Source organism: Pseudophryne corroboree, chromosome 11, assembly GCF_028390025.1.
Source record: "Pseudophryne corroboree isolate aPseCor3 chromosome 11, aPseCor3.hap2, whole genome shotgun sequence".
Lineage (NCBI taxonomy): Eukaryota > Metazoa > Chordata > Amphibia > Anura > Myobatrachidae > Pseudophryne > Pseudophryne corroboree.
The window spans coordinates 255961066-255979604 of NC_086454.1; the positions used below are offsets into that span (position 1 = coordinate 255961066).

The window sequence follows — 18539 nt, forward strand, 5'->3', positions numbered from 1 at the left end:
CGCTCCATATCTGTGCTCAGTGTGCTGCATATATCTGTGCTCACACTGCTTTATTGTGGGGACTGGGGACCACCAGTATTATATAGGAGGAGTACAGTGCAGAGTTTTGCTGACCAGTGACCACCAGTATTATACGTTCTCTGCCTGAAAAACGCTCCATATCTGTGCTCAGTGTGCTGCATATATCTGTTCTCACACTGCTTTATTGTGGGGACTGGGGACCACCAGTATTATATAGGAGGAGTACAGTGCAGAGATTTGCTGACCAGTGACCACCAGTATTATACGTTCTCTGCCTGAAAAACGCTCCATATCTGTGCTCAGTGTGCTGCATATATCTGTGCTCACACTGCTTTATTGTGGGGACTGGGGACCACCAGTATTATATAGGAGGAGTACAGTGCAGAGATTTGCTGACCAGTGACCACCAGTATTATACGTTCTCTGCCTGAAAAATGCTCCATATCTGTGCTCAGTGTGCTGCATATATCTGTGCTCACACTGCTTTATTGTGGGGACTGGGGACCACCAGTATTATATAGGAGGAGTACAGTGCAGAGTTTTGCTGACCAGTGACCACCAGTATTATACGTTCTCTGCCTGAAAAACGCTCCATATCTGTGCTCAGTGTGCTGCATATATCTGTGCTCACACTGCTTTATTGTGGGGACTGGGGACCACCAGTATTATATAGGAGGATTACAGTGCAGAGTTTTGCTGACCAGTGACCAGTGACCACCAGTATTACACATTCTCTGCCTGAAAAACGCTCCATATCTGTGCTCAGTGTGCTGCATATATCTGTGCTCACACTGCTTTATTGTGGGGACTGGGGACCACCAGTATTATATAGGAGGAGTACAGTGCAGAGTTTTGCTGACCAGTGACCACCAGTATTATACGTTCTCTGCCTGAAAAACGCTCCATATCTGTGCTCAGTGTGCTGCATATATCTGTGCTCACACTACTTTATTGTGGGGACTGGGGACCACCAGTATTATATAGGAGGAGTACAGTGCAGAGTTTTGCTGACCAGTGACCACCAGTATTATACGTTCTCTGCCTGAAAAACGCTCCATATCTGTGCTCAGTGTGCTGCATATATCTGTTCTCACACTGCTTTATTGTGGGGACTGGGGACCACCAGTATTATATAGGAGGAGTACAGTGCAGAGTTTTGCTGACCAGTGACCACCAGTATTATACGTTCTCTGCATGAAAAACACTCCATATCTGTGCTCAGTGTGCTGCATATATCTGTGCTCACACTGCTTTATTGTGGGGACTGGGGACCACCAGTATTATATAGGAGGAGTACAGTGCAGAGTTTTGCTGACCAGTGACCACCAGTATTATACGTTTTCTGCCTGAATAACGCTCCATATCTGTGCTCAGTGTGCTGCATATATCTGTGCTCACACTGCTTTATTGTGGGGACTGGGGACCACCAGTATTATATAGGAGGAGTACAGTGCAGAGTTTTGCTGACCAGTGACCACCAGTATTATACATTCTCTGCCTTAAAAACGCTCCATATCTGTGCTCAGTGTGCTGCATATATCTGTGCTCACACTGCTTTATTGTGGGGACTGGGGACCACCAGTATTATATAGGAGGAGTACAGTGCAGAGTTTTGCTGACCAGTGACCACCAGTATTATACGTTCTCTGCCTGAAAAACGCTCCATATCTGTGCTCAGTGTGCTGCATATATCTGTGCTCACACTGCTTTATTGTGGGGACTGGGGACCACCAGTATTATATAGGAGGAGTACAGTGCAGAGTTTTGCTGACCAGTGACCACCAGTATTATACGTTCTCTGCATGAAAAACACTCCATATCTGTGCTCAGTGTGCTGCATATATCTGTGCTCACACTGCTTTATTGTGGGGACTGGGGACCACCAGTATTATATAGGAGGAGTACAGTGCAGAGTTTTGCTGACCAGAGACCATCAGTATTATACGTTCTCTGCCTGAAAAACGCTCCATATCTGTGCTCAGTGTGCTGCATATATCTGTGCTCACACTGCTTTATTGTGGGGACTGGGGACCACCAGTATTATATAGGAGGAGTACAGTGCAGAGTTTTGCTGACCAGTGACCAGTGACCACCAGTATTACACATTCTCTGCCTGAAAAATGCTCCATATCTGTGCTCAGTGTGCTGCATATATCTGTGCTCACACTGCTTTATTGTGGGGACTGGGGACCACCGGTATTATATAGGAGTAGTACAGTGCAGAGTTTTGCTGACCAGTGACCACCAGTATTATACGTTCTCTGCCTGAAAAACGCTCCATATCTGTGCTCAGTGTGATGCATATATCTGTGCTCACACTGCTTTATAAGTAGGGGTAAGGACGTTAACCACCTAGGAACATCCTCCCTTATACGTCACCTGGACCGCATTCATCAGAAGTCAGTGACAAGTTCAAAAACTTTGGATGACAGCGGAAGCAGTCCACTGACCACTAAATCCCTTCCTCTTGTAACCAAGCTCCTGCAAACCACACCACCAACTCCCTCAGTGTCAATTTCCTCCTTACACAGGCCAATAGTCCTGCAGGCCATGTCACTGTCAAGTCTGACGAGTCCTCTCCTGCTGGGATTCCTCTGATGCATCCTTGAGTGTAACGCCTACTGCTGCTGGCGCTGCTGTTGTTGCTGCAGGGAGTCGATCGTCATCCCAGAGGGGAAGTCGGAAGTACTACTTCCAGTAAGCAATTGACTGTCCAACAGTCCTTTGCGGGGAAGATGAAATATCACAGCAGTCATCCTGCTGCAAAGCGGATAACTCAAGCCTTGGCAGCCTGGGTGGTGAGAAAGGGATCCGGTCGGAAGATCGACAGTGTCTAGGTCGACAATGTTTAGGTCGACCACTATAGGTCGACAGTCATTAGGTCGACATGGATGGAAGGTCGACAGGGTTTCTAGGTTGACATGTGCTAGGTCGACAGGTCTAAAGGTCGACATGAGTTTTTCACATTTTTTTTCTTTTTTTGAATTTTTTCATACTTAACGATCCACGTGGACTACGATTGGAATGGTAAAGTGTGCTGAGCGAAGCGAAGGCACCATGCCCGAAGCATGGCGAGCGAAGCGAGCCATGCGAGGGGACGCGGTGCACTAATTTGGGATCCCGGTCACTCTACGAAGAAAACGACACCAAAAAAAAAAAAAAAAAATCCTCATGTCGACCTTAAGACCTGTCGACCTAGCACATGTCGACCTAGAAACCCTGTCGACCTTCCATCCATGTCGACCTAGTGACTGTCGACCTATAGTGGTCGACCTAAACATTGTCGACCTAGACACTGTCGATTTGATGAACCACACCCGGTGAGAAATGTGTTTCCGGTATCCACCGTTAATTCACAGGCAACTAGAAACTTGATTGAGGTACTGTGTCCCCGGTACCAAATACTGGGGACTGGGGACCACCAGTATTATATAGGAGGAGTACAGTGCAGAGTTTTGCTGACCAGAGACCATCAGTATTATACGTTCTCTGCCTGAAAAACGCTCCATATCTGTGCTCAGTGTGCTGCATATATCTGTGCTCATACTGCTTTATTGTGGGGACTGGGGACCACCAGTATTATATAGGAGGAGTACAGTGCAGAGTTTTGCTGACCAGTGACCAGTGACCACCAGTATTATACATTCTCTGCCTGAAAAACGCTCCATATCTGTGCTGCATTGTAGTATATAGTAGGAGTACAGTGTATCATTTTGCTGACCACCAGTATATAATATATAGCAGTACGGTACAGAAGGCCACTGCTCTACCTACCTCTGTGTCGTCAATTATACTATCCATCCATACCTGTGGTGCATTTCAGTTTTGCACAGTTTGCTGACCACCAGTATATAATATATAGCAGTACGGTACAGTAGGCCACTGCTCTACCTACCTCTGTGTTGTCAAGTATACTATCCATCCATACCTGTGGTGCATTTCAGTTTTGCACAGTTTGCTGACCACCAGTATATAATATATAGCAGTACGGTACAGTAGGCCACTGCTCTACCTACCTCTGTGTCATCAAGTATACTATCCATCCATACCTGTGGTGCATTTCAGTTTTGCACAGTTTGCTGACCACCAGTATATAATATATAGCAGTACGGTACAGAAGGCCACTGCTCTACCTACCTCTGTGTCGTCAAGTATACTATCCATCCATACCTGTGGTGCATTTCAGTTGTGCGCAGTATATATAGTAGTAGGCCATTGCTATTGATACTGACATATAATTCCACACATTAAAAAATGGAGAACAAAAATGTGGAGGTTAAAATAGGTAAAGATCAAGATCCACTTTCACCTCGTGCTGAAGCTGCTGCCACTAGTCATGGCCGAGACGATGAAATGCCATCAACTTCGTCTGCCAAGGCAGATGCCCAATGTCATAGTAGAGAGCATGTAAAATCCAAAAAAATAAAGCTCAGTAAAATGACCCAAAAATCTAAATCAAAATCGTCTGAGGAAAAGCGTAAACTTGCCAATGTGCCATTTACGATACGGAGTGGCAAGGAACGGCTGAGGCCCTGGCCTATGTTCAAGGCTAGTGGTTCAGCTTCACCTGAGGATGGAAGCACTCATCCTCCTGCTAGAAAACTTAAAAGAGTTAAGATGGCAAAAGCACAGCAAAGAACTGTGCGTTCTTCTAAATCACAAATCCCCAAGGAGAGTCCAATTGTCTCGGTTGCGATGCCTGACCTTCCCAACACTGGACGGGAAGAGGTTGCGCCTTCCAACATTTGCACGCCCCCTGCAAGTGCTGGAAGGAGCACCCGCAGTCCAGTTCCTGATAGTCAAATTGAAGATGTCACTGTTGAAGTACACCAGGATGAGGATATGGGTGTTGCTGGCGCTGGGGAGGAAATTGACAAGGAGGATTCTGATGGTGAGGTGGTTTGTATAAGTCAGGCACCCGGGGAGACACCTGTTGTCCGTGGGACGAATACGGCCATTGACATGCCTGGTCAAAATACAAAAAAAAATCACCTCTTCGGTGTGGAATTATTTCAACACAAATGCGGACAACTGGTGTCAAGCCGTGTGTTGCCTTTGTCAAGCTGTAATAAGTAGGGGTAAGGACGTTAACCACCTAGGAACATCCTCCCTTATACGTCACCTGGACCGCATTCATCAGAAGTCAGTGACAAGTTCAAAAACTTTGGATGACAGCGGAAGCAGTCCACTGACCACTAAATCCCTTCCTCTTGTAACCAAGCTCCTGCAAACCACACCACCAACTCCCTCAGTGTCAATTTCCTCCTTACACAGGCCAATAGTCCTGCAGGCCATGTCACTGTCAAGTCTGACGAGTCCTCTCCTGCTGGGATTCCTCCGATGCATCCTTGAGTGTAACGCCTACTGCTGCTGGCGCTGCTGTTGTTGCTGCAGGGAGTCGATCGTCATCCCAGAGGGGAAGTCGGAAGTACTACTTCCAGTAAGCAATTGACTGTCCAACAGTCCTTTGCGGGGAAGATGAAATATCACAGCAGTCATCCTGCTGCAAAGCGGATAACTCAAGCCTTGGCAGCCTGGGTGGTGAGAAAGGGATCCGGTCGGAAGATCGACAGTGTCTAGGTCGACAATGTTTAGGTCGACCACTATAGGTCGACAGTCATTAGGTCGACATGGATGGAAGGTCGACAGGGTTTCTAGGTTGACATGTGCTAGGTCGACAGGTCTAAAGGTCGACATGAGTTTTTCACATTTTTTTTCTTTTTTTGAATTTTTTCATACTTAACGATCCACGTGGACTACGATTGGAATGGTAAAGTGTGCTGAGCGAAGCGAAGGCACCATGCCCGAAGCATGGCGAGCGAAGCGAGCCATGCGAGGGGACGCGGTGCACTAATTTGGGATCCCGGTCACTCTACGAAGAAAACGACACCAAAAAAAAAAAAAAAAATCCTCATGTCGACCTTAAGACCTGTCGACCTAGCACATGTCGACCTAGAAACCCTGTCGACCTTCCATCCATGTCGACCTAGTGACTGTCGACCTATAGTGGTCGACCTAAACATTGTCGACCTAGACACTGTCGATTTGATGAACCACACCCGGTGAGAAATGTGTTTCCGGTATCCACCGTTAATTCACAGGCAACTAGAAACTTGATTGAGGTACTGTGTCCCCGGTACCAAATACCATCTAGGTTCCATTTCTCTAGGCAGGCGATACCGAAAATGTACACAGACGTCAGAAAAAGAGTCACCAGTGTCCTAAAAAATGCAGTTGTACTCAATGTCCACTTAACCACGGACATGTGGACAAGTGGAGCAGGGTAGACTCAGGACTATATGACTGTGACAGCCCACTGGGTAGATGTATTGCCTCCCGCAGCAAGAACAGCAGCGCCGGCACCAGTAGCAGCATCTCGCAAACGCCAACTCGTTCCTAGGCAGGCTACGCTTTGTATCACCGCTTTCCATAAGAGGCACACAGCTGACAGCCTCTTACGGAAACTGAGGAACATCATCGCTGAATGGCTTACCCCAATTGGACTCTCCTGGGGATTTGTGACATCGGACAACGCCACCAATATTGTGCGTGCATTACATCTGGGCAAATTCCAGCACGTCCCATGTTTTGCACATACATTGAATTTGGTGGTGCAGAATTATTTAAAAAACGACAGGGGCGTGCAAGAGATGCTGTCGGTGGCCCGAAGAATTGCGGGCCACTTGCGGCATTCAGCCACCGCGTGCCAAAGACTGGAGCACCAGCAAACAGTCCTGAACCTGCCCTGCCATCATCTGAAGCAAGAGGTGGTAACGAGGTGGAATTCAACCCTCTATATGCTTCAGAGGATGGAGGAGCAGCAAAAGGCCATTCAAGCCTATACATCTGCCCACGATATAGGCAAAGGAGGGGGAATGCACCTGACTCAAGCGCAGTGGAGAATGATTTCAACGTTGTGCAAGGTTCTGCAACCCTTTGAACTTGCCACACGTGAAGTCAGTTCAGACACTGCCAGCCTGAGTCAGGTCATTCCCCTCATCAGGCTTTTGCAGAAGAAGCTGGAGACATTGAAGGAGGAGCTAAAACAGAGCGATTCCACAAGGCATGTGGGACTTGTGGATGGAGCCCTTAATTTGCCTAACCAGGATTCACGGGTGGTCAATCTGTTGAAATCAGAGCACTACATTTTGGCCATCGTGCTCGATCCTAGATTTAAAACCTACGTTGTATCTCTCTTTCCGGCAGACACAAGTCTGCAGACGTTCAAAGACCTGCTGGTGAGAAAATTGTCAAGTCAAGCGGAACGTGACCCGTCAACAGCTCCTCCTTCACATTCTCCCGCAACTGGGGCTGCGAGGAAAAGACTAAGAATTCCGAGCCCACCCGCTGGCGGTGATGCAGGGCAGTCTGGAGCGAGTGCTGACATCTGGTCCGGACTGAAGGACCTGCCAGCGATTACTGACATGTCGTCTACTGTCACTGCATATGATTCTGTCACCATTGAAAGAATGGTGGAGGATTATATGAGTGACCGCATCCAAGTAGGCACGTATACTGGCAGGAAAAAGAGGCAATTTGGAGGCCCTTGCACAAACTGGCTTTATTTTACCTAAGTTGCCCTCCCCTCCAGTGTGTACTCCGAAAGAGTGTTTAGTGCAGCCGCTCACCTTGTCAGCAATCGGCGTACGAGGTTACTTCCAGAAAATGTGGAGAAGATGATGTTCATCAAAATGAATTATAATCAATTCCTCCGTGGAGACATTCACCAGCAGCAATTGCCTCCAGAAAGTACACAGGGACCTGAGATGGTGGATTCCAGTTGGGACGAATTAATAATCTGTGAGGAGGGGGATGTACACAGTGAAAGGGGTGAGGAATCGGACGATGAGGAGGAGGTGGACATCTTGCCTCTGTAGAGCCAGTTTGTGCAAGGAGAGATTGATTGCTTCTTTTTTGGTGGGGGCCCAAACCAACCAGTCATTTCAGTCACAGTCGTGTGGCAGACCCTGTCGCTGAATTGATGGGTTCGTTAAAGTGTGCATGTCCTGTTTATACAACATAAGGGTAAGTGGGAGGGCCCAAGGACAATTCCATCTTGCACCTCTTTTTTCTTTCATTTTTCTTTGCATCATGTGCTGTTTGGGGACTATTTTTTTGAAGTGCCATCCTGCCTGACACTGCAGTGCCACTCCTAGATGGGACAGGTGTTTGTGTCGGCCACTTGTGATGCTTAGCTTAGCCATCCAGCGACCTTGGTGCACCTCTTTTTTTCTTTGCATCATGTGCTGTTTGGGGACTATTTTTTAAATCTGCCATCCTGTCTGACACATCCAGGTTTATCCTGCACCAGACTAAGTATAATTAATTAACTGAATAATGATAACCAACAAAACAAAGAATAAATTAGGCCCCAATGAGCAACAATTCTTGCGTTGGAGGTGCTCCAAGGAATAGTGTATCAAATACAAATTGATTTGGTGGGTGTAGAAGAACCCACACCTCACCAAAAGGAAAGAAATTCCTTTGTTTGGAGCACTCTTTTAAATGATATGTATGAATAATGAAAAATTTATTTTGATTAAAACTTAGCTTTTATTATTCAGTACTTGACTAAAAGATGAAAGGGGTATAATACACGTATCTAAAAGTCTTCTTAGGATCGGCTTCTCCCCATACTTCAGTAAAACTTATGCATATAAGACTGATACCTCTTCCATAAAAATGAATCAGTAATAATGTCCTTGTCTGTGTTGGTGAAAAAAAGAATGAAAGAAAGAATACATGGTTGCAATTGCTGGGCACCTCATCTGCATTGTTAGTTCAATGTAACTTTCTTATGTCCTAAGGCAGGGACCTGTCACATTGGTATTTGTATCCAATTGTATGTGTAACAGTTGCCTAGGCAGCCACCTTATGTTTGAACCAAAATCTAATCACAGTATAGCAAACCACGTAGATCAATCAACACATAGTCATATTCAGAACAAGGTGACGATACACATAGCAAATCCTGTGCATCTTAGTAATTATCTGTATTCTGAGATCACATTAATTCATATAGGAAAAAATTATATTGTGATGTAACATGGGCAGTGGCGCGTCTAGTCACAGTATAGCGAACCACGTAAATCAGTCAACACATAATTATATTCAGAAAAAGGTGACAATACGCATAACGAATCCTGTACATCTTGGTGATTATCTGTATTCTGGAATCACATAAATTCATATAGAAGAAATTATATTGTGATATAACATAGATAGTGAAAAAAATAGTATAGACACTCTAGTAAACTAATCCCATCTGCTGTCTGACCTCATCCGTGAGCGGAGGAAAGATGAGAGTAGGACCGTCGACTGTGTCATAGAGATAAGAAAGACAAGCACACTGGCTAAAGACCCCGCCGTGGTGTTAGATAGGCCCTGGTGCTTATAGGACTTGCAGGGTCTAAATGCGCCACTTGGGTCTGAGCCAGAGTCCGAAATGAGAAAAAGACAATAAACAGGGATCAATTTAAATTGTGCTATTAATTTTATATAATCTGCGAAATGAGATCATTAAACTCTTAATCTTTAAAAGAAAAAAAGGGGTTTAAATTTACACTACAATTGCTCACACCAAAATTGCTCCTTGTAGATAGTATTGTTGTTGGAGAATAATTGTGGTGTATATATTGGTGAGCACAGACTAAATGATATCACAGATATTGATATGTCCACATTGGTTACACATTGCACATTGCCATACTGCTCAAAAAGATTGATACCTATTAGCAAATATACACTACCAAATCCTATCTAGTGAGAGACTGAGAAAAAGGGGATAGTGGGCACTCCAGTTCACTGATCCCATCTGCTGTCTGACCTCATCAGTTGAGCGGAGGACAGATGAGAGTAGGATCGTGGGTTGTGCCGTGGAAAAAAGAGAAAACGGATGGTAACTTGAGAAGCTGTAAGTGGTGTTAGGCGGACCCTGGTGCAGATTGCCTTGCAGGGTCCGGATGCGCCACCGGAAACCAAATGTTCGTCCGTGGAGGGGAGAAGAGAGAGGGGGGGAGAGAGTATCGGGAGTACCGGACTGTTGTATCTGAAGCGCAAGTCACTGTAAGTCACCGCTGCTGACCGCGGTATCGTACTTCTATTCTAGGTACCTTCCTTTTTATTAATGCGTTACCTCTATTTATTTTTATTTTTATTTTATTTATATTTATTTACATTTTTAATTTTATTTTTAATTATTTAATTTTTTCTACACTGTCACACACTCACAATATTTTTGTTATTATCATCACTATTATTATGAATTTATCATCCCAATACATTTACCATCTCCCTCACTTTTAAATTTCTAATCGTTAATTAGTTATTTAATTAATTAATATTCCATTAACAATTTTATAACCCAAATTCAATCTAAATAATTTTTATTTTTTATTTTTATTTTAATTATTTTTATCTTATTTTTTGATCTCTGTTAATTTAGTTTAGGTTTTGCTCCTTGTTATCGGATAATGCAGCATATATCAACTGTCTAACTAATTTAAGTGTGCTCATTAATTGAACAATAACACTCGCCTTTGGAGTGGTGATAGAATATGCACTATCTAATGGATAGAACAGCTGGACTAACTTGCGCCTTAATTAGGCAATTAGAATCTCAGGAAAGCTATTAGCTAATGATTCCTTTTTAAATGTACCATCTGAACACCACTATAGGCTGCCAGGTGAGCAAGCCCAGGTGGTGAAACGTACGTCCAATAACGGCCCTACGCACGGACTCCCCACTGCAGGGGGAGCCGTGATCAGCAGCAGCACTTCTAAGTGGATGAGTGGCTTGGATCGACCGAATCCGGAGATACCGCGGTCAGCAGCGGTGACTTACAGTGACTTGCTCTTCAGATACAACAGTCCGGTACTCCCGATACTCTCTCCCCTCCTCTCTCTTCTCCCCTCCACGGACGGACATTTGGTTTCCGGTGGCGCATCCGGACCCTGCAAGGCAATCTGCACCAGGGTCCGCCTAACACCACTTACGGCTTCTCAAGTTACCATCCGTTTTCTCTTTTTTCCACGGCACAACCCACGATCCTACTCTCATCTGTCCTCCGCTCAACTGATGAGATCAGACAGCAGATGGGATCAGTGAACTGGAGTGCCCACTATCCCCTTTTTCTCAGTCTCTCACTAGATAGGATTTGGTAGTGTATATTTGCTAATAGGTATCAATCTTTTTGAGCAGTATGGCAATGTGCAATGTGTAACCAATGTGGACATATCAATATCTGTGATATCATTTAGTCTGTGCTCACCAATATATACACCACAATTATTCTCCAACAACAATACTATCTACAAGGAGCAATTTTGGTGTGAGCAATTGTAGTGTAAATTTAAACCCCTTTTTTTCTTTTAAAGATTAAGAGTTAATGATCTCATTTCGCAGATTATATAAAATTAATAGCACAATTTAAATTGATCCCTGTTTATTGTCTTTTTCTCATTTCGGACTCTGGCTCAGACCCAAGTGGCGCATTTAGACCCTGCAAGTCCTATAAGCACCAGGGCCTATCTAACACCACGGCGGGGTCTTTAGCCAGTGTGCTTGTCTTTCTTATCTCTATGACACAGTCGACGGTCCTACTCTCATCTTTCCTCCGCTCACGGATGAGGTCAGACAGCAGATGGGATTAGTTTACTAGAGTGTCTATACTATTTTTTTCACTATCTATGTTATATCACAATATAATTTCTTCTATATGAATTTATGTGATTCCAGAATACAGATAATCACCAAGATGTACAGGATTCGTTATGCGTATTGTCACCTTTTTCTGAATATAATTATGTGTTGACTGATTTACGTGGTTCGCTATACTGTGACTAGACGCGCCACTGCCCATGTTACATCACAATATAATTTTTTCCTATATGAATTAATGTGATCTCAGAATACAGATAATTACTAAGATGCACAGGATTTGCTATGTGTATCGTCACCTTGTTCTGAATATGACTATGTGTTGATTGATCTACGTGGTTTGCTATACTGTGATTAGATTTTGGTTCAAACATAAGGTGGCTGCCTAGGCAACTGTTACACATACAATTGGATACAAATACCAATGTGACAGGTCCCTGCCTTAGGACATAAGAAAGTTACATTGAACTAACAATGCAGATGAGGTGCCCAGCATAGTCTAATTGCAACCATGTATTCTTTCTTTCATTCTTTTTTTCACCAATACAGACATGGACATTATTACTGATTCATTTTTATGGAAGAGGTATCAGTCTTATATGCATAAGTTTTACTGAAGTATGGGGAGAAGCCGATCCTAAGAAGACTTTTAGTACCACTCATACTGCTTGGTAAAATCCAGACACACATTATTGGTCTGGACTTTATATGAAATATTTAAGGTTTAATACTTTAATACCAATGAATTGTCTGATTAAATGCGAACATATATAAAAAATATCACTACTGCTGCTTGTTCAAAAGTCTGATAGATTACTATCTTTGTCCTTTTTATTATTTTTTAGCAAAATACATAATTTTAAAATGATAGTATTTGCTCTCACTTATAGATTTTTACCACTGTTCATAAGGGGATTCACCAATTGATACGTGTATTATACCCCTTTCATCTTTTAGTGAAGTACTGAATAATAAAAGCTAAGTTTTAATCAAAATAAATTTTTCATTATTAATACATATCATTTAAAAGAGTGCTCCAAACAAAGGAATTTATTTCCTTTTGGTGAGGTGTGGGTTCTTCTACACCCACCAAATCAATTTGTATCCTGTCTGACACTGCAGTGCCACTCCTAGATGGGCCAGGTGTTTGTGTCGGCCACTTGTGTCGCTTAGCTTAGCCATCCAGTGACCTTGGTGCACCTCTTTTTTTCTTTGCATCATGTGCTATTTGAGGACTATTTTTTAAATCTGCCATCCTCTCTGACACTGCAGTGCCACTCCTAGATGGGCCAGGTGTTTGTGTCAGCCACTTGGGTCGCTTAGCTTAGTCACACAGCTACCTCATTGCGCCTCTTTTTTTCTTTGCATCATGTGCTGTTTGGGGACAATTTTTTTAATCTGCCATCCTGTCTGACACTGCAGTGCCACTCCTAGATGGGCCAGGTGTTTGTGTCGGCCACTTGGGTCGCTTAGCTTAGTCATCCAGCGACCTCGGTGCAAATTTTAGGACTAAAAATAATATTGTGAGGTGTGAGGTGTTCAGAATAGACTGGAAATGAGTGTAAATTATGGTTATTGAGGTTAATAATACTATGGGATCAAAATGACCCCCAAATTCTATGATTTAAGCTGTTTTTGAGGGTTTTTTGTAAAAAAACACCCGAATCCAAAACACACCCAAATCCGACAAAAAAATTTCAGGGAGGTTTTGCCAAAACGCGTCCGAATCCAAAACACGGCCGCGGAACCAAATCCAAAACCAAAACACAAAACCCGAAAAATGTCCGGTGCACATCACTACTTAAAAGTAATCCATTATATCAATAATAGCTGAAATGTTCTCAGAAATGTCAGTGCATCAATAAATAGTATGAATATCTAATATTAACATTTCATATTCCCTAAGTACATTTTATAGTATATTAAAAAGTATTGGTGCCTGGAATCCAGCATAAAATGTTAAATAAACATGTTTTTAAGAGTTTAGTTTGAATTTTAATATATACTTGACGCCCCACTTCTATCTACACTACAGTTTATAGGAATCATTGAATAGTTTCAAGAAGATAAGTTTCATCAGATATATGTTGTTTCAATGGTTCATTATATTAGATTCATTTTTCATGTAACTGTAAGTTACTACAATACTTCCAATTATCTTAAATGTGTGACCCTCCTAGACACTACAAATTGTGTAGAAACAACATTTATGATACATATTATCTGAAACAGAATGTCATCCATATAGTCTACTTATAGCTTACACATTTTGTGGGAAAGTGGGTAAAGGAACTAAATAAATGTAAAAAAAAAAACCATGCAGATAGTTCTCTTCTCTGTGAATTCATAGATGTACTCCACTTTGGCTGGAGGCCATGATATCCAAACTCTTCAAGTACAGAGTGCCTGTTCCTTGGTTTGCTCCCCTTACCATGCAGAATCATCAAAATAGGCTCCCATTTTCTTAACGGGATGTGGCCCAACTCCCTCAATTGCCACCCGACCCCACCTCTAGTACTGGGGCCCAGCTGATGTCTTGCAGCCCTGAATGTAACGTGATACTACCACCACCATACTTTCAAGTGAGTCCGGTGTTACCTGGCTAACACAGTGTTTGCTCTGTGCTATACAAGTCTTAGCATAAAAGTGTATGTTGGGTACAGTTAAAGACTTGTATATATGTTCCATGTATATACATTCCACAACAAAAACACATATGTACCTCTCAGGAAGTATATATCTTGCATTTGCTTGAGTCTGAATACAAAATTAGCAATGATGATGATGATGATGATGTCACTTGTCAGCTGCTTCTGATTGGTTGAGTGCATCTTGATATTTTATCTGATACAATAAAAATAAGCATAGCTGTTTTAATATATTAACGGTATTTAATTTGTATTAGTAATTGGACTGCGGCCGGATATAAGGTTCTTATTTGATTTTATAAAGGGGAAAACAATGCATGTTTGTATTTATTTCAACTTAATTAGTATTTTTATTTTGTATTTATGTCTGTATTAATTGTATTTTACATTGTAAATGTGACTTTTGAATATATTACTAACTGTCCAAACATAAAGAGACTGTCCTATGTATATGATACTACCTCAAAGTACTGTATTTTGGGCCTAATTCAAGGGTGATCGCAAAAGCAAATTCTTTCTCTAATGGGCAAAACCATGTGCACTGCAGGTGGGGCAGATGTAACATGTGCAGAGAGAGTTAGATTTGGGTGGGGTGTGTTCAAACTGAAATCTAATTGCAGTGTAAAAATAAAGCAGCTAGTATTTACACTGCACAGAAACAAAATAACCCTCCCAAATCTAAATCTCTCTGCATATGTTAAATCTGCCTCCCCTGCAGTGCACATGGGTTTCCCATTAGAGGAAGATTTTGCTTTTGTAATCAACCTTGAATTAGGACTTTTGTACAAATTGGGTACTGTAACTTTAGCAGTTACTACTAACACTCTCTATATTTCCTGGAGTAAAACAGGCACACATGCTACTGTCTAATCCATGTGCCAGCCAGGTGTGTATGCTGCTTTCGTCAGACATAAATCTGGCACATATGTGACTTTTTACTCCTGGGGTTATATTTACTAAAGCTTCTAAAAGTGAAAAGAGGTGATGTTGTCCATAGCAACCAATCAGAGTTTGTCTATCATCTCTCTGTTGCATCCTAGAAAATGACAGAATTTGACTTGGTGCTATGGCCAACATCACCTCTTTTCACTTTTAGAAGCTTTAGTAAATGTACCCCTTCATGTAAAATGGATTTTTTTTTTTATTTCATGCATTTTACTGCTGAATTTCTATTATGCAAAATGTATCCAATTCCTCATCATCTCCATAAAGTTCAACTTTAGTTTCAATATCTCTGCAATATCTTTATTTTGTCACCTGGACAAAGACCCTTTATGTTGAATTCTTTGTAGAGTGGTTCCATCCATCCATTTTATCCAACTTATTTACAGTGGTTCTGTATGATTTACCACTGCCCGGAATACCGAATGTCAGTATCCCAACATCGCCATCCCAAGTGGTAGAATGCCGGTGGGGGGGGGGACAAAGCCCCTTGCGGGCTCAGTAGTGAGCTACATTCGCCACAGGTTCTATTCTCCCTCTATAGGTGTTGTGGACACCCATAGAGGGGCAATAATCTACCTTACCAGTATACTGGTGGCGGTATGGTGCCCCCATCAGGATCCCGGCGTTGGTATTGTGACAGCTGGGATCCCAACGAGCTGCCATTTACAGTACCCTTTTCATTCTTAAGCCCTGTACACACTGGATGTCAACACTGGACCATATGAACGATAGCAATCTTTTTTGTAAGATCGATCATTCATATAGTCCAGTGTGTATGGATGAACGATGAACGATGCACATCCGCGGGTCGTTCTCTTTCATCTTCCGAACATGAAGCACAATCTTAACTATATCTTTGAGCTCACTGGCGTATCTATAATGGGTGCAGTGTGTGCGGTGCACACGGGCCCCTTGGTCCAGAGGGGGCCCACACCACGCACACTGCACCCATTTCTTCTATACTCACCTTTCTGGCATCCATCGGTGACTGTGTGTAGGCCCCCTCCTCTTCCGTAGCCGTCGCCGCTGCTGGCGCACTGAGCACTAGAGACTCTGGCACAGTGCCAGATTCTACAGCGCATGTGCAGGACTCTGGAAAAATAGCGCAGCAGCAATTTTTTCAGAGTCCTGCGCATGCGCTGTAGAGTCTGGCACTGTGCCAGGGTCTCTGTGCTCAGAGCGCTAACAGCGGCGCTGCCGGCTACGGCCTTTCATGAAGGTTTCCAGTCCAACGGACATACAGTAAGGCATACTTTTGTTATACTGGTGATAAATGATTGCTGTGAGCAGAGGCGTATCTAGAGAGGAGGGGGCCCACACACGGAGACTGCACATGGGTCCCCTCCTCTTTAGATACGCCTCTGGTTGAGCTGCATGTTCGGGGAGTGTGGGGGATAACGTCACTGAACAGTATCGTTCATTGATATCGTTCAGTGTGTATGCACTGGCGATCTCTCCTAATTACCAATCAGCGATATAGCACTGATTGCTAACTAAGGGAGGTCACCCAGTGTGTACCCGGCTTTAAGCTCCGTACACAATGGGCGATATGAATGATTTTGGGCCAGAGGCATCATCGCTTGGAAAGTGATAAAATGGAGAGTGAAAAAGTACCAGCCAATCAGCTCCTAACTGCCATTTTTCAAACACAGCTCTTGACATGGTAGTTAGGAGCTGATTGGCTGGTAATTTTTCACTCTCCATTTTATCACTTTCCAAGCGATGATGCATCTAGCCCTTGATCTCTTTCATATCGTTCATCATTCATGCATCCACATTGAACGATAATGACCATCAAAATAAATAAACATGAGTGATATAGGCAAAATTGCGCTGCATGTACAGACGACTGAAGAACACATTAAATGACCAGAGGGTACGCACTGTACACTGTACACACTGGATAATATGAGCAATAGATCTTTAAAAAAAACAAAAAAAACTTTATTGTTCATATTGTACATTCATATCATCCAGTGTGTACAGGGTTTTACCTTCTTTTCTTTCACTCCAGATGTGTCTGCTTACCTTACGTAATGTTTTATGTTACTATACTTTATAAAAACTGACAGTTTTTTTTTTTCCTCACAGATATCTGCGATTGACAGAAAGCAACATAAGTACATTGTTACAGAAATGTGAAGATTCTGGAATGCACATTGACATTCACCCACATATGAAAGAATCAGACATTGGCATTAACTCCCTCATGCCTTCAGAAGACATTAATGCTGTGTCCCTGTAGCAGATGCCCAGACTCCGAGCTCTTAGTTACTGCTTAGTGTCTAATAGTGAAAAATCAAAAAATACAACGTGAGCAGTGTTATGCACTAATTCCATTATTACTTATAGCCATAATAGACTGGTGAAGTAAATAAAGTTCAATTGGTGCAAACAATCATTTGTATTTTTCAAGCTAAAATGACCTACAGTATATGAGTTACTTATTTGCTTCTCATTTCAAGCCTTTGGGTAAAGCGACGTGTCTTATCAGGTAGATTTTCATTTTAAAAGAATATCAGGACTGTGCCCCATATTGTCTAGTGCACAGGTCCTCAAACTCGGTCCTCAGAACCCCACGCAAGTCATGTTTTCCAGGTCACCTGTGGATTTTTAAAATGTGACAGTTGGTGATATACAGTGCACCTGCCAGGTAATCTGGAAAACGTGACCTGTGTGGGGTCCTGAGGACTGAGTTTGAGAACCAATGGACTCTAGCATGACTGAAAATAACAAAACATAACAATTTACACCTTTAAATTGATTGTTTAGCTATATAGTAAAACTACATCACTTAGCGCTTATTAGGCCTAAATGTATTAAGCCTTAACAAGTGTTAAAGTTGAGATGCATAAGGAGTGATAAATGACCAGCCAACCAGCTCCTGTCATTTTTAAACACAACTTGTGACTTGGCAATTAGGTAGATGATTGGCTGGTACTTTATCACTCTTTATCCACCTCCACTTTATATCTTGTTAAGGCTTAATACATTTAGGCCTAAGTGCTTAATCATTCACATTAGTTCCTGTCCCATTGGAGCTTACAGTCTAAATTGTCTACTGCGCACACACACTCACCCACCCACCCACCCACAAACTCACAAACGGGTTCATTTTAGTCAGCAGACAATTAATGGCTCACCTCGAGCTACCCAATTCATGCAGAGAGAACATACATGCTCTACACTTTAGGGATCTATTGGCAGTGGCGGATCCAGGGGGGGGGCACTCGGGCCCGTGCCCCCCCCTGTCATTTGTGGCCTCC

At 42.9% G+C, this 18539-nt stretch overlaps 1 protein-coding gene across 3 annotated transcripts in view; it reads left to right on the forward strand.

Moving 5' to 3' along the window:
- Nucleotides 1-17671, forward strand: part of C11H16orf78 (chromosome 11 C16orf78 homolog) — a 40415-nt gene extending 22744 nt beyond the window's left edge. For all 3 annotated transcript variants that reach the window (XM_063946183.1, XM_063946184.1, XM_063946185.1), the window contains exon 5: nt 17365-17671. In XM_063946183.1, coding sequence (XP_063802253.1) covers nt 17365-17518 — 154 coding nt within the window. In that variant the 3' untranslated portion in view covers nt 17519-17671. The remainder of the gene's footprint in view (nt 1-17364) is intronic.
- The last annotated feature ends 868 nt before the right edge of the window (nt 17672-18539 follow it).